Below are 15,756 nucleotides of genomic sequence, written 5' to 3' on the forward strand. Positions count from 1 at the left end.
GCCAGCTCATTTGCACATAGGGTTCCCCCTGGGAGCTGCAGGATGGCAGCACCAGCCTTGTATCTCTCCATGTTCACACCTAGAAGAAAGCTTTCCTAGTCCTGGGAGGTCAAACCTTCTCCCAAACACATATGCTGAGAAAGTAGGGAGGTTCCTAGAGGAAATTCAGGATACTATTAACAAGCAGGAATGGTTTCTGGCTGACCTTTAAAAAAAAAAAAAGGCTCACTACAGCCAGCAGTATCATCTGCAACTTATAAATGAGACATGTCCAAGGTCACACAGCTCGTGGGTGATCACATCAGAGCTGGGTCTCAGGTCTGCCTCTAGAGATTTTGCTATCATCACCCTAGTTGGCTTCCTGTCCTTTCTACTTGAGCCCCTACTACTGTCTTACCCGGACACTCCCTGAGAAACAATCGGATGAACTGACCAGCTGTCAATGTCCCTGCTTCCCTGGGCTGCAGCATGGTGTGGTGTTGGGCCTGGTCCTCCACACTTATTAAGGGCTATACTGGGAAGCCCTGATGAGGTCCAGAGCTGGGGGTCTGAAGCCAGCCTTGCTCCAGAATGGCCACTGCTACCTTCCCTCCATTTTTCAGTTCTGCCTCCTCCTAGAAGACTGTACAGGACGTGCCTGGACTCCTCTTAGTGCTAGGAGTCAGCAGGGGCTTGGCATAGACCATGGTCAGTGAGGATGAGGGATCAGGTGATTGAACCCAGGGTGGCAGGGAGAAGCCCTAGCTTTAGCCATCACTGAAGAGGTGGCAAGCCCCAGCCTGCACCCACGGCCCTAGCACCACGGGGGTCAGACACTCATGAGCCTGTGGGCCATGGTGGCCCCAGGAAGCTCATACTGGAAAGGTCCATCTCAACCCTGGAGCTGAACCCAAAAGGCCCAAAGACCACAGCAGAGGAGGGACTGAGGATGGGGCACTGGGGTGGATTTCAGTTTTGTTTGAATAAAGCCCAATTAGCCAGGGGATGTCCACATGGGGCTCCCAGAGGGCATCTGGTCCGATCTGTCAGTTCTGATTGCCTTCAGTTCATGGCTGTGCAAAGGGTTTGTTTCCAGGCCCTGGCCACACAAGAAGCACATGAAGACCAGCAAGTACTATCACAATCAAAGATTTATCAACCTGTGCTGAGACCGACGCTCTGAGGGGGTCGGAGGGGTGGGGAGAAGGCTGGGAAATGACCACAAGACCAAAGAGAAAGGGAACAACGGAGGGGAAGGAGACAGCTACGTTGTTTTCCCGAGATCAATTTTCTTCTGGATGGCTCGAGCCGAGTGGTAGATGAGTGAATCGATGAGTCCAGCCACTGGGGACAGAGACAAGGGCTGACACGGGCCTAGTTGGGCCCTTGGCTGAACCCCAGAGCCTTGTCACCTGACTGGCTAGGCCAGCAAGTCCCCTTCACCATGGAGGTGCTCCTCCTCCCCCAACCCAAAATCCACAGGGAGCCCAGGCTTTACCTTCCCTGCCATGCCCCAACCCCAAACACACCCTCGAGCTTCTAACCTGTGAACATGCCCCCAATGATAGCGCACACACCAGTCAGGAAGTGGGTGAAGGACCTGGTAGAGGGACAGGGCAGGGGATCAGCAGGTACCCCTGCTCGCTGCAGGCCCAGGCCCCTCCCTTTCCCCACCCTCACCTGTGCTTCTCCGTCAGCTTCACCATCATGGGCGAGAGCTCATAGAGCACAAAGACTCCGGGAAGTCCCTGGTCACCCATCAGCCCATTGGCAACCTTCTCGTGTCTGGTCACAGAGAACTGATTTGTCCTCAGCACCTGGGACAGGAAGGGAGTCTGGGCCAGGGCCGACTCTATAACCTGGCTTGCAATCCCCCTCAGCCCTACGCCTGCTCCCACCCCTTGTCCATAGTGCCTTGACTGTGCAGAGGAGAAAACAAGGCCCCAGCTCGCTTATGAACACTGCAAGGCCCAGGGACCACCTAGGCACCCTCCCTTGGCCTCACCACCCCAGCTGCCCCTCAGTCACTAGCTCTTTACAGTTCACCATTCCCAACTACATCTGGTGGATTCTCTCAATGGGGGTTTAGGGATGGAAAGGAACTCTCCAAGGCTGCATCATGAGCTCCTGGCAAGGCCGGGCCGGACTTCCTATCTGCTGAGATGTTGCTCCACTGGTGACAGCAGAAAGGGGAGGAGGGGGCCCAGGAAGGGTTAGCCCCCAACCCAGGGGAGACCCCGGGGACAGTGAGCACCCATGGAATGGATGGAGGCAGTTTGGACAAGTAGTAAGTGCAAGCGCTTTGAAGTCCGACAGTGTGGGCCCTGCACTCTCGCTGTGAGAGTAAATCACCTACCCTCTCTGAGCCTCTGCTTGTCACCAAGAGGGACCCTGATACCTGAGCTCCTGCCAACTTACCTCCCCGTCTACCTTCATGTACACTGTAGGTACCACCTTCACAAAGTACTGGAACATCATGGAGGCTGCAGGGAGAAGAGAGCACTGGGCATGGGTGCTGGGTAGGGCTCTCCTAACTGGGGGCTACCTCCCAGGCTGGTACCTTGGGGTGCGGTGACGTTGGTGCGGTCTAGGGGGTTCACAATGCCTGGGTAGTCTTCCCCGAATGACAGGTGCCGGATGTAGTGGGTCATGTTGATCTGCAAGCAATACCAGCACCTGAGCCTCGAGCGCTCAAGGCCCCAACAGGCCTCACCCCATCAAAGGTTCCGCGGTACAGTGGCAGACAGGGATGCCTGGGCTTGGGGAAGGGATGTGTGGTGAGGCAGGAGGGAGGGCAGGGTCCTGCCTGGGAGAATCTGATCAAGACAGGCAGAACCCCCATGCCCCACCAGGGAACAGAGTCTATGGCCTCTGGACCTCCACAGTCGGAGGTTCTGGCTGCATCCAAACATACGGCAAATAAAGACCGGGCATGGACCTGTTGTGGCAGGTGCCAGATGTGCCTGCAAGTCTTGAGCCAGGGAAGCCTAGGCTGGAGGGGCCCCAGATTTCCTAGCTCCGACTCCTGTCCTGATTCGGTCTTTATCAACCTCAGCTATTAGAGGGATCTTTAAAAACGTGCAAACTTGATTACATCATGACACTGGTTAAAGGGCCAACAGCCTCCAGGAGGCTCTCAGGAGGAAGACCAGACTGCAGCTCTGCCTGAGTCCTATGTGGTCTGGTCCCCACCAACCTCTCCAGCCACACCAGCCCCTACAGTTGCTGAGAAGTGCCCCGCTCCCTCCTGACTTTGCTGGAGGCTCCCTCTGCCCAGGATGCTCCTGTCCAACCCCATCCCCTATCTCCAGCCTGCGCAGATCTCAGTTCTTGACCCTCAGACTGATTCCCTGGCCGAATATGGTGTATTTTTATCTGCTCCCCCATCCCAGGACATCCCTGTGGAGAAATGAAGGCAGCATCCATCTCCCACCCTCATCCGCCCTGCATGGTCTCTGGTACTTACATTGTCCAGGCCAAAGCTCTGCAAGTCATGGACTAGGAGGGAAGGGAGAAGGTGTCACCAGGTGGAGTAGGACTGGCCTCCTGGCTCCCTCAGCATCCTTGCTCAGGCCTCCTCACCCCTCCTTCTGGAGTGCGACTGCCCGGCTCCTCTTTGACCCTTCATGCCCCTCAGCCTGGCTCTGCTGGAGCCTGTGTGCAAGTACACACCCTCCTGGGCCTTAAGAACAGACCCCATTTCTTCCCTGACATATACAGGGAGCCCTTTACAGGCATCACACCAGGTTTTCATTCCCACCAAGTCCCTGCTTGCACCTCAGGAAACAAACCCCACTGACTCTATCTCCCACTAAATAGAGCTGATGGACAACTGCTGAACCCCAAGGTGAGGCGAGACCAGAGAATGCCATCCAAGCACTTTCCCTGCCCCCCTGCCCCTACCCCCCTACAGCCCCCAAAGGAAATGCCATGGGTAGTCTATACCATCTATTCCAGAACAAGTACTTTCTGCCCTCTGGCCCTGATCCCTTCTGCTTCAAGAAACCCTACCTGAAAAATAAGACCCCTATTCCAGGCCCATCCAAACCTCCCCCCTTCCTGGGAGGGTAGGCTGCCCCAGAAGTGGGGGCTTGGCCTCCCTGGGGGGCAGGGCCACTTACTCTCCACAGCATGTACTGCAGCATGGGGGAGGGAAGGAGAGAGAAGGGAGGAAGAGAAAAAAGATTGAGAGCTTCACAATGAGAACCATGGAGCAAAATAACGTGGTAGAAAGGAAGACTGGAATATTCCTGCCTTGGCAGTAGGGTCTGGACCTAGCTAACAAGTCTCCTCCTGCACTAGTCTCCAGGGTAACTCCTCCCCAGCCAGGGAAAAATACGAGGGGTCTTGGGGCAGAAGTATGGTGGCCTAGGAAGAACAAAAGACCTAGAGCCCAATAAGCCACTTTCCTGGCTGTGTGACCTTGGGCAAGTCACTTGCCCTCTCTGGACCTCAGTGATCTTTACAAAGGGCTGTCCTGAGGACCAGGTAGGATCTAAGATGGAAAAGCACTAAGTGAACTTTATAATCTTCCCCCCTCCCCCACCCAAAGCAACAAGGGTGTCAGAAACTAGCTTCCTGACCTTCAATTCGGTCAGATCTCTGGCCTCAGGCAATTGTAGCTTTGTGTTTTAAATATCCTCCCAGGATATGGAATACCCTTTGCCCTGGGTTCCCTGACTCTAAAGCAGCCTAGGTGGAGAAGAGAGGCTGCTGCCTGCCAGACTGCCTCCTACTGAATGCCTCCAGACCCTGTGCCAACAGCTCGACACTGGTGGTCTTCCCACCATCCCAGTGAGACCACCTTTCCCCCAACCCCCTCCAGAATAGAGAAGGGGCTCCAGACCCACCTCCTGTCCCTCCCCAACACTCAGCCGCCCCGCCGCCCCCCCCACCCCTTCAAGACCAGCAGGGCTATCTCCAGCAGGCCCTTTATTCCTGCTTCCCTTACTGAGGAGGCATCTCAGCACCGCCAACTCATCTCTCATCCCCTGGACTCCTGTCACACCGTGGCTCTGTACATCCCCCAATATGACCCCGACTCCCATCCCTCCCAGGGGGCTCCATCACTCATCAGCGAAACCCCTACATCTTCAACCTCTACACATTCCACTCACCTTCTTGCTCCAACTGCAGCCTGGCTCTCCCTCGAAAGCGCCCTGTAGCCCTCTTAGTGGCGACAGTTTCTTCCCCACATTTATCCTCCTTTGTGGCATGAAGTGAGGCCCTCCTTGCTCCTTAATGCCACTTCCAGATCACTGACCCTCGAGCTGCCCTAAAATTCCCAGCTTTGCAGCTCGTGGCAAACTATCCCAACTATCCCTACTTATTTTAATCACTATCAGATCCACCCAGAACAGCAGATCAGCCCTTCCATGCCTCTTCTCAGTGGTTCTAGCCTCTGGCCACAATTCACTCCTCACAACCCTGTCACACTGCCTGATGGTGTCCCCATCACCCGGCTACCATCCTAACTGTCCAGACGTAGTCTGCCTTTCCTCCTGTTGCCGAATTTGGGCTTTATTCTACACTTCTGAGGTACTAGATTCTGTCTTTTTCCTTCTCAAGGACTTCACTCTGACAACTGTCCCTCCCACCCATGGAGCATGACTTTTGCTAACTATTCAGCAGACTATTTCCCACAGCATGTTAACCTACGTCACATGTCGCACCTATGGCAAAACCATGCCGTTGAGCCCACATTTCCCTCCAGCATCAGCACACTCTCCTCCCTCTACAGCAAACTCTACAAAAGAGCTGTCCTTACTCACCGGCTCAACTCCTCTCCCATTCTCTCCAGAGCCCACGCAATGGGTGCTCCCTATCACTCCACAAAAACTACTGTCAAGGTCACAATGACTACCACCATGTCATACACCCAATGGGCAACTCGTACTTGATGTCCGGAAGCATCTGATACGGTTTTGGAAACACCTCCATCCCCAGGCTTTCAGGACACCACCTCCTGGCAGGCATTCTCCTCTCACAAGTGTTTCTTACTGGTCTTCTTGCCGTGTCTTCCCCCGCTCCCACCCCCCCTCCCCTGCACGTATACCCCACCTCTCTACGTCCCCCCCCCCCCCGTTCTCCCCCTGCCCACACTCTAACAGTGGAGGTGCCATGCTCAGTCCTTTGAGTCCTCCTCTCCACCTACCCTCACCTGCAGGGGGCCCTCACCCAGTTCCATGGTTTTACATGCCTGAGGACTCCCACATCTGTATCTCTGTGCCAGACCTCTCCCCTGACCTCCACATTGAACAGCCAACTGCTTACTTGCATCTGGGTGGTCTAAAAGGATGCCCAAATCCCACTGCTCTGAACCCGTACAAAGCTGAATTTCACTTTACTCGCCCAGCCATCTAAACTTGTTCCTCTGAATTTTCCCCTCCCCCTAAATGGCAACTTCATCCTCACTACTCAGGCACAAAACTTCAGAGTCATCCTTGACTGCTCCCCTTCCCTCACCCTTCACACCCATCAGCCACTCCTCTTGGCATTACCCTCAAACGTAAGTAATTACTGCTTGGCCCTCCACTACCAGTCTGGCCTGGCACCCATCATCCTGTGCCGGGATGGACCATGGCAATGGCCTCCCATTGGCCTCTCTGGTTCTGTCCTGCCCCTCTTCCCCATATTATCCACACAGCAGAGTGCCGCCTACTTCTGAAAGTCAAGTCACATCATGAAGCATCTCCCCAGATCCCTTGGATGGCCTTGTATCTCATGGAGAGTAAGAGCCCTTGTCCCTGTGGTGTCCTTCCACGCCCTGCCTGCCATGGCCCTGTTACCTGGTTCACCTTATCACTAACCACACCAGCCTGCTCCAGCCCCCAGCTTTCTTACTGCACCTTGAACTTGCCAAGTACACTCTCTCCTCAGAGATTTGCATTTGCTCTTCTCTCTGCTTCAAATCCTTCGCCCAGACATCCTTATGGCTAGCTCCTCCACTTTCTTCAGGTCTTTACTCAAATGCCACCCCGTTAGAGTCTCTCTGCCCCCAATACACAGCAGTGCACACACACCATCTCACCAGAGCCCCTCGCCTCTGTCATCTTTGTCCTGCCTTTCTTTGCTTCATGGTACTTAATAGCATCTGATAGTCCATATATTTTACAACTTGTTCATGGTGTTTCTTTACTATATAATGTTCTGAGGACAGGGACTTTGCTTTGTTTGTTGCTGTATTGTTAGCACCCAGACTACAATGGGGCACACGGTAGGTGACTACTAAGTATCTAGTGAATGTACGGGTGAATAAATGAATGAAAATAAATCCCATTTATTCATCCCTGTGAACAACCCTGTGAGGGTGGTATCAGTATCTTCAGCCCCATTTTACAGGAGGAAAAACTGAATAGGGCTCAGTATTTCCCAAATCTGATATAACTCAGGAGTGGCAGAACCAGTGTTCCAACCCAGGTCTGCTGATCCCAAAGCCTCACACATGGGTCATCCGATATAGGGGTCTACATTTTGAACAAGTGCCTACCACAAGCTGGGCTCTGTGCTGCAGTCTTTTTTTTTTTTTTTTTAAGTTTATTTATTTTAAGGGGGGGGGGAGGGGCAGAGAGTGAGGGGGAGAGAGAGAATCCCAAACCTACGAACTGAGAGATCATGACCTGAGCTGAAGTCAGATGCTTAAGTGACTGAGCCACCCAGGAGCCCCATGTGCTGCAATCTTTAACCTGCACAAACACCCTAGGAAATAAGTACTATCGTCTCCATTTTATACAGTAGGAAACAAGCTCAAAAAGGTTAAGGAAGTTCCTCAAAGTTCCACACAGCCGTTAGTGTGAGACTGATGTCTGAACCCAGGCAGTCTTGCTCCTCAGCCTGTGCTCTTAACTGTGTGCCAAACTGCTGCCCGAGATGAGGGTCTCTTCTGGGCCAAAGACACAGAACATCAGGCAAGTGCAGGGGTATCCAGGGTCTAAAACTCCCCAGTGGAGGTGGTGTCACTCACCGTGCACATGGGACTGCTGGAAGCTTTTCCCAGGAGCAAAGTGGAAGTTTCCAGCCACCTGTAGGGGATATTCCCTCTCATTCTCCAGCCATTTTCCCCCTTCTCTTGGTCTCCTGAGGGCCCGAGTGGGGCCAACCCGAAGCTCGGCTGGCCCTTTCCCGCCTGAGTCCCTCCTGTACCTTGTTGACCTCTAAGAAGCCATACACCTGGCAGCCTTCATTCTTCTGCTCCTGCATCTTCTGGCTGAAGCCTTCTCGCCGGCACTGCTCGATAGTGTCTGGGTTCTTGAAGGCCCAGCCCCGACGGCGATAAGCCTCCCGCACATCCTCACAGGTGTTACAGCACCTGCAGGAGAGGGGGTGCAGGGTGAGTGTCAAAGAGGCACCAAAACAGAGCTGATACCTTGGGAAATAAAGCAGTTCTGTCCACTAACAAAGCCTCTGCCAGCCTCATCCTTTGACCACCGATGTTCTCAAAGTATGTTTCCTCAGAGGCATCAGGACTGTTAAAAATGTATATTCCCATTCTGTTTGGGGTGATGAAAAGTTTTACAACAGAGTGGTGCTGGTTGCACGACACTATGAATGTAGTTAATACCACTGAATTGTACACGTGAATGTGGTAAGTTTTATAAGTCATATATTTTACAATACAAAAAATTTTAAATACATATTCCCAGCCCCTACCCTAGACCCTCTGAATCAGCTTCTCAGGGGCCAGGGCCTGAGGAATATAACAGCAGTTGCCACATATCAAGGGCCTAATTATCTGGGTTGGGCCTTCAACCTCAGTGCTTTACATACAGTATACATTTAATCTTCATGTGACTATTATGGGAAAGGTTATCATCACCCCCCCTTCACAAGAGAGGTTACGTGGCTTTGCCCAAGGATGCAAGGGTGGAACCCAGGCAGTTGGATTCTGAGACCACTTCTGAACCAGAGCAGGGGCCGCTTCAGCCTCGTGCGCAGCTGTGGCCCAGGCAGGGCCTGGCCACAGGGCCTCAGTCACTTGCACCAGGTGAGTGACTGAGGCACCCACCCCATCTCCGCTAAATTCTTGGTCCGACTTCCTCCACCTGTGGGAGTCTGACACAGGCTGAGGATGGCCGGCACACAGCACCTGGTGGGAGCTCCCACAACCCTGGGTCCTCGGGGTCCAGCTCACTTGATGTCTTCAGTCTCGGCACCATAGCAGCTCTCACAGCGATCAGGGTCCAGGGAGTCAGGGTCAAACACCTTTACCTCGACTTTCCCAAGCTCTACGGGAAGGGCAGAGGCAGGGGCATCAGCTGGGAGCAGACATCATGAAATCTCCACCCCTGACCCCTGCACAGGCCCTCTGACCTGTGGCTTAGGAATAATAAAAATTATACTAATAGCTAATATTTATATGGCACATACTATGTGCCAGGCACTAAACACTTCCACACGTATTTCTTTAAATAAAAGTAACAGTAATAAAAATAATAACAGCAAATACTAAATGTTAGCTGAGTACAGGTCGCCATACACAGAATGTCTCTTGTCACCCCCACAAGGACTTCATGAAGGTGGGGGTTATTATCCCCATTGTACCTGCAAAGGCGCTGAGGCTCAGAGACGAGGAGTGACTTTGCCCAATGCAACACAGTAAGTGGTAGACTTCAGCCCCAGTTCCCAAGCCTTTAACCACTTCACCGTGGTGCTTCTCCTCAGGCCTCTCTCCCTGCACCTGACTCCCTGCCTCAGCATAACTGGTGATTTCAATAGTTAATACCTTGACCTCCTATCTTCCAACAATCTTTTTATTTTGTCATCTCATCTCAGCCTGATCCCACTTCATTTCCACACACATACCTACACCTTGTTATGACCAATTACCGCAAACCTTCCAAAATTCAATTTCAAGTATCCCAATCTTCAACTACTTATCCTTAGTTTCCCAGTTCACTATCTCTGGTACCCAGAATCCACCAATTTTTTGACACCACTAACACCATGACTGCTTCATGCCCTCACTTCCCTCCTTATCTAAATTCCATGGTCCAAATGGGGAATGGACAGTGTCTTTAATAAACGCTGCTGGGAAAACTGCATATTCACATGCCAAAAATGAAACTAGACCCCCTATCTTACACAACTCACAAAAATCAACTTGAAATAAAGACTTAAATGTAAGACTTCATACTGTAAAACTCCTCAAAGAAAATAGGTAAAGAACTCCCTGATACTGGTCTTGGCAATAATTTTTTTGGTTATGATACCAAAAGTAGAGATAACAGCAGCAAAAATAAACACGTGGGATTACATCAAAATAAAAATCTGCACAGAAGAAACAATTAACAGAATGGAGTAAAATAAAATATTCACAAAAGATATATCTGATAAGGTATTAATATCCAAAATATATAAGGAACTCATACAACTCAACAGCAAAACAAACATACAATACAATTAAAAATGGGCAAAGAACCTGAATAGACATTATTTCAAAAGAAAACATACAAATGGCCAATAGATACATGGAAAAGAGCTCAACATCATTAATCATCAGGGAAGGCAGAATAAAACCATAAGATACACCTCACACCTGTTTGAATCCAAAAAATAAAAAATAAATGAAAACAAGAAAAACCAGTATTGGCGAAGATGTGGAGAAAAGGGAACACTTGTGCACTGTTGGCGGGAATGTAAATTGGTACAACTATTATGGAAAACAGTATGGAAGTTCCTTGAAAAATTAAAAAGAGAACTACCATATGTTTTAGCAATCCCACTTCTGGGTATATCCAAAAAAAAAAAAAAAAAAGGAAAGAAAAGAAAAGAAAAAAGAATAACTTGAAGAGTTATCTGCAGTCCCATGTTCATTGCAGCATTATTTACAACAGCCAAGACATGGAAACAATCTAAGTGTCTGTTAACAGAGGAATGGATAAAGAAAATGTGGTAAATACATATAATGGAGTATTATTCAGCCATTAAAAGGGAATTCTATTATTTGCAACAACATGGATAAACCTCGAGGACATTACACTAAGTAAAGTAAGTCAGATAAAGAAAGACAACTTCATGATCTCACAAGTGCAATCTAAAAAAGCCTAACTATAGAAACAGTAGAATGGTGGTTGCCAGCAGCTGGGGTGGGAGAAATGGGGAAATGTTGGTCAAAGGGTACAAACTTCCAGTTAGAAGATGAATAAATTCTGGGATCTAATGTACAGAATGGTGACTACAGTTAACAATACTATATCATATACTTGAAATCTGCTAAGAGAGTAGATCTTAAATGTTCTCACCACACACACACACACACACACACACACACACACACACACACACACATACACACACAATGTAACTATGTGAAGTGATGGATAATTAGCTAACCATATTGTGTGAATTGTCTCATATATGTAATCAAATCATCACACTGTACACCCTAATTTTACACAATGTATTTCAATTATATCTTGACAAAGGTGGGAAATAAATGCCATGGTTCACTGTTGTAATTATGGTCTTGCACATAGCCAGAACCCATCTGTTCCTCTCTCTCTTTGTTGTACCAGCCTCGCAAAACCCAAACCCTAGTTAAATTCAACTCTCTGTGCCTACTTCTTGCCTGTGCCTCCTTTAAGACTGCCTGACAGGGGCACCTGGGTGGCTCAGTCAGTTAAGTGTCTGACTTCGGCTCAGGTCATGATCTCACGGTTCATGAGTTTGACCCCATGTCTGGCTCGTTCTGACAGCCCAGAGCCTGCTTCGGATTCTGTGTCTTCCTCTCTCTCTGCCCCTCCCTTACTTGTGCTCTCTCTCTCTCAAAAATAAATAAACATTAAAAAAAAAAAATAGGCTGCCTGGCAATCCTGCCCCATTTCACTAATCAGCTCACTTTCCATTATCTGAGATGACTAAATTTATTTCTGCCTCTCATCTTTGGCTTCCATAATTCCTTTCCCTTTCTTCACTCTTAGCTAATGACCTTGCTTTCGATGTCCACGAAGAACAGAGAAGCAACAGAATCCACTTAATCTCACCACCAAATCCACCATGTCACCTGCATTCTCCGCCAGCCTCCCCTACTTCTCTGCTTTCTCTTCTGGCAAAACTCCTGAAAGTGTTGTTTTTAGTCAATGTCTCTATTTCCTTTTCTGTCCTTTGGTCAGATTTTCATCCTCAACACTATCGAAACTATTCTTTTTAAAGCCTCCAGTGGCCTCCATGTTGCCAATTGCAATGGTCAGCTCTTACATTTTACTGGACTCTCAGAGGCTTTTGACAGTTGTTCACTCTCCTTAAAACTCTTCTTCCACTTGGCTTTTGCAACATCTTTGGTTCTCTTCTACTTTAATGGCTTAATCTTCCTTCCTAGATCCTCATTTCCTGACTTCTAAATATTGGCGGGGCTCAGGGTACAGTCCCTAGACCTCTCCTCTACCTATATTTACTCCCTAGGTTTTCTCCTCTAGTCCAATAGCTTTGAATGCCATCTCTATGCTGATAACTACATTTGTTTCTCCATCCCTTCTCTAACATCTATACTGGTATATCTAACTTGGCATAAAACTAGGGTATAAAATGGACATTCCAGGTGGTGCCTGGGTGGCTCAGTCAGTTGAGCGTCAGACTCTTGATTTTGGCTCAGGTCATGAGATCCCAGGTCATGGCCTCTGTGCTCAGTGTGGAGCCTGCTTAAGATTTTCTCTCTCCCTCTGCTCTCCCCCACTCATGCTCTCTCTCTCAAATTAAAAAAAAAAGAAAAAAAAAGGCATTTCCCAAATTTAACATGACTCAAACCTGAAATCTACCCCCAAATCCTCATCCTTTCCTGGGGGACCAGTCCCCAAGAAGTCTCCAACAATCATCACCTCCTGGTATTCACATCTTTATGTAGCCTCCACCTACCACAATGAATAAGGCTGATCTGGGTAGCCACTTGCATATTGCAGAAATGATGGTGTGTAACTTCTGAGGTTTGGTTATAAAAGAACTTGTGATGATTTCCACCTTGTGTTCTCCCAGATCACATGCACAGGGAGAAGCCAGATGCCATGCTATGAGGATATTCACTGAGAGGCCTATGTGGTGAAAGCCCTGAGGCATCTTGCCAACAGCCATACATGTGAGCCCTCTTAGAAGCAGATCCTCCAACCCCAGTCAAGCCTTCAGATGACTGCAGCCCCAGCCAACAGCTTGACTGCAATCTCCTAAGAGACTGTAAGCCAACCACACCACTCTTGAATTCCTAACCCATAGCAACTGATAAAAACAAATGTTTTTGCTCTAAGCCACTAATTTTGGGGGTAATTTGTTACATAATAGCAGATATAGAATATTCCCCCACCTCTCTCACACACCCACACAAAATACTCCTCCTCCTCCCTGGTCATCCCTATTTCAAGTCATTCATTTGCTCAGGCCACAAACCTTGGAATGAACCTTGACTCTGCTGTCTTATACCCTACATCCAATCCTACAGGAAATTCTCTGGTTTTACTGGTGTTCAACATGTATCTGTTGAATGAACAACTGATAAAACTCACAACACAGCCATCCCTAAGGTGTGAGAAATCACAGCTTTGAGGAGGGTTTTGTTATGGTGGGAAACTGAGTTAATGTAGGCACTGGGAGGCTGCCTAGAGACAGGAAAGGAAGCTAGGGTGAACAGCTACTTTGTGCCAGGGATCATACACATGATTTCATTTGATCCTATAATTCCATGTGGTGGGTACTACTGTATATCACCACTTTATAGCTGAGGTCACAGACTGCAAGAGACAAAGTTACATCTGAATTTAGGCAATCTAAGTCAAGAACGTAAACTCTTAACCGTAAGCCACCCTGCATTCCAAAGGGGAAGAGCATTAAGGGCTGAATTCAGCTAACGGGATGGGGAAGCAAACACCTAGAGAAGCTTGGATCAATCTAGAGGAGTTCTGCCATGACGAGAGCACATAAGACCCATCCTCAAACTTCTGTTACTCAACAGTGATAGGCAGAGATTGGAGACCTCTGAGAGTGACAGCCAGGTAGAGTACTCTACTCAATGTACAGAGGCTAGAAGCCTGGATTTCAGTCCACTCTGATCCTTAATAGCTGGGAGACCCTAAGCAAGCCACTTGACTTCTCTGGGTCTTAGTTGCTTCATCTGTCACTTGGCCAACCACATCCCACTTGTCAGAAGGAAGGGGTTGGGCATGTCCAGCTCAGGGATCTGAGATCTGGCCTCCTCCTCACAGTTACCATGACGCTCTGCCTCTGAGCTCACGGGGATGCCATCCTTATCCAGCCGTTGCTTGAACAGGTTGTGTTCCACATCCAGCTGCTGCTCCCCAGCCACATCCATGGCATCAATGCTCAGATCTGGAAGCAGGAAGTCAGGGTAAGGTACTTGGATCCTAGGAGCAAAGGAATCTGGGTTTTGGAGGGAAAGGGGATGCTGGGACTATCTTGGGGCTGCAGCGGTTAGGGAAAGAAGGTTGTCCTGGGGTCCCGTCCAGAATCTAAGGCTGGAGGTGTGAATCTGGAAGCCCACCTCAGAACTTGTAACTCCCACGCCTGGTGGGTACTCACAGGCACAAGGCATGTGCGGAAAAAATACGTCGATGTTGATCTTCAGTTTGTCTCCCCGTGACTTGTCCACGTAGAGTTCAGGATGCACCTGGAGCAGCACTACCTCAGTAAGATTCGACCCCCTGCCTCTCCTTCCCACTCCCATCCCTAGAATACAGAGCCCCGCCCACGTAGTAGCCCCCCCCCCCCCCCCCTTACCTCAGTGGTGAGGTAATACTGAAGCTCGGACAGAAACAGTAGCAGCATGAGAAGGCCACTGACAATGGTCACTGCGGGGAAGGGAGCGAGGGTCAGAATGGCCTCTGCTCCACTCTCTCAAGCCCCCCCATAGGCCAGGCAGGGTCCAGGCGCCCGGCCAAGCTCTTCGACACCCCTGTCCCCGCAACCCCGGCCCCTCTGCGGCCTACCCGTGGCGCCCCCGCAGGTCTTGACCCGGAAGTCCTCCAGAGTCTTGGGGTAGGCATCGAACTGCTTGAGCTTCCCTAGCGCCTCCATGGGGACCAGCCGGAAAGGGGACGCCAGCCGGCCCGCCCCTGCAGCCTCCTGCTTCCGGCCCGGAGTTTGAGCCACGCCCCCCTCTCTTTTCGCACGCAGGCGCAGCAACGCGCACGCTTGGCCCCACCCCTCGCCGGTGTTCTCAGGTCCCACCCTCCCCTCCAGCGGTCGGGTGCTGAGGGCTGCGGAGTTTAAACGCAGTTGTCGGGGGTGGGAGCCACTCCCACCCTGTGGGCGGTCTTCCGTGGACCAGGTACCTGGAGGCGTGGTTGCCCCGCAGAAACCGTAAGAGCCCCATTTGCTTATGTTGACCGAAGAACTGCGCCAAGAACCTCACATGAGATTCTTGGAACAACTTGGAACCTCCTAGAACAGTGACTTTCAAAGCGTCCCCAACCAGCAACCTCATCACCTGGGCACTGGTTAAAAATGCGTTTTATGGGGCCCCACCACAGACTTGCTGAATCAGAAACTCTAGGAGTGGCTCCCAGGTGATTTCCTGCAGTTAAGTTTGAGAATCACCGCTACAGAAAGTAGGTGTGGAGGCGCCTGGGTGGCTCAGTTGGTTAACCCTCTTGATTTTTGGCTCAGGTCATGGTCTCACAGTTTAGATCCAGCCTCGCATGGGATTCTCTCTCTCCTCTCTCTCTGCTCCTCTCCTGTTTTCTCTCTCTCTCTCTCTCTCTCTCTCTCTCAAAAAAAAAAAAAAAAAGAAGAAGAGAGAAAGTAAGGAAGAAAAAAAGGGAGGGAGGGAGAGAGGGAGAG

At 50.1% G+C, this 15,756-nt stretch overlaps 2 protein-coding genes across 20 annotated transcripts in view; one reads left to right on the forward strand and one right to left on the reverse strand.

The window, feature by feature from the left end:
- Positions 1-1,112: 1,112 nt before the first annotated feature.
- Positions 1,113-15,065, reverse strand: ERGIC3 (ERGIC and golgi 3). 4 transcript variants are annotated; one of them, XM_019826603.3, is made up of 14 exons: positions 14,904-15,065; positions 14,695-14,765; positions 14,497-14,584; positions 14,167-14,286; positions 9,110-9,203; positions 8,122-8,287; positions 7,943-8,000; positions 4,101-4,115; positions 3,446-3,477; positions 2,540-2,636; positions 2,398-2,462; positions 1,660-1,796; positions 1,524-1,579; positions 1,113-1,323 (listed from the first exon to the last, which is right to left on the reverse strand). In XM_019826603.3, the coding sequence occupies exons 1-14, from the start codon at positions 14,989-14,991 to the stop codon at positions 1,244-1,246; spliced, it is 1,167 nt and encodes a 388-aa protein (XP_019682162.1). In that variant the 5' UTR covers positions 14,992-15,065; the 3' UTR covers positions 1,113-1,243. The 4 variants fall into 4 exon arrangements, 2 of the variants coding, with proteins under 2 accessions (XP_019682162.1, XP_003983624.1); XR_006595209.1 differs by having other exon boundaries at positions 1,256-1,323; positions 2,398-2,481; XM_003983575.5 differs by lacking the exon at positions 4,101-4,115.
- Positions 15,066-15,105: 40 nt separating this feature from the next.
- The window catches only part of CA3H20orf173 (chromosome A3 C20orf173 homolog), a 30,452-nt gene continuing 29,801 nt past the window's right edge, over positions 15,106-15,756 (forward strand). For 3 of the 16 annotated variants that reach the window (XR_006595216.1, XR_006595217.1, XR_006595218.1), the window contains exon 1: positions 15,109-15,524. The gene's annotated coding sequence lies outside the window, so the exon portion shown is untranslated. Of the gene's footprint in view, positions 15,525-15,756 lie in introns of all 16 variants that reach the window. The other 13 variants (XR_002740992.2, XR_006595215.1, XR_002740996.2 and 10 more) reach the window with 11 other exon arrangements.

Source organism: Felis catus, chromosome A3 (assembly GCF_018350175.1).
Source record: "Felis catus isolate Fca126 chromosome A3, F.catus_Fca126_mat1.0, whole genome shotgun sequence".
In the NCBI taxonomy this organism is placed as follows: domain Eukaryota; kingdom Metazoa; phylum Chordata; class Mammalia; order Carnivora; family Felidae; genus Felis; species Felis catus.

Coding starts and splice junctions, on each gene's coding strand:
- ERGIC3 (XM_019826603.3), bottom strand. CDS start 14,991: ATGGAGGCGCTAGGGAAGCTCAAGCAGTTCGATGCCTACCCCAAGACT. Junction 14,766..14,903: donor GACCTGCGGGGGCGCCACGG/GTAGGCCGCAGA, acceptor CCTTCCCCGCAG/TGACCATTGTCAGTGGCCTT. Junction 2,463..2,539: donor CAACGTCACCGCACCCCAAG/GTACCAGCCTGG, acceptor TTCTCCCTGCAG/CCTCCATGATGTTCCAGTAC.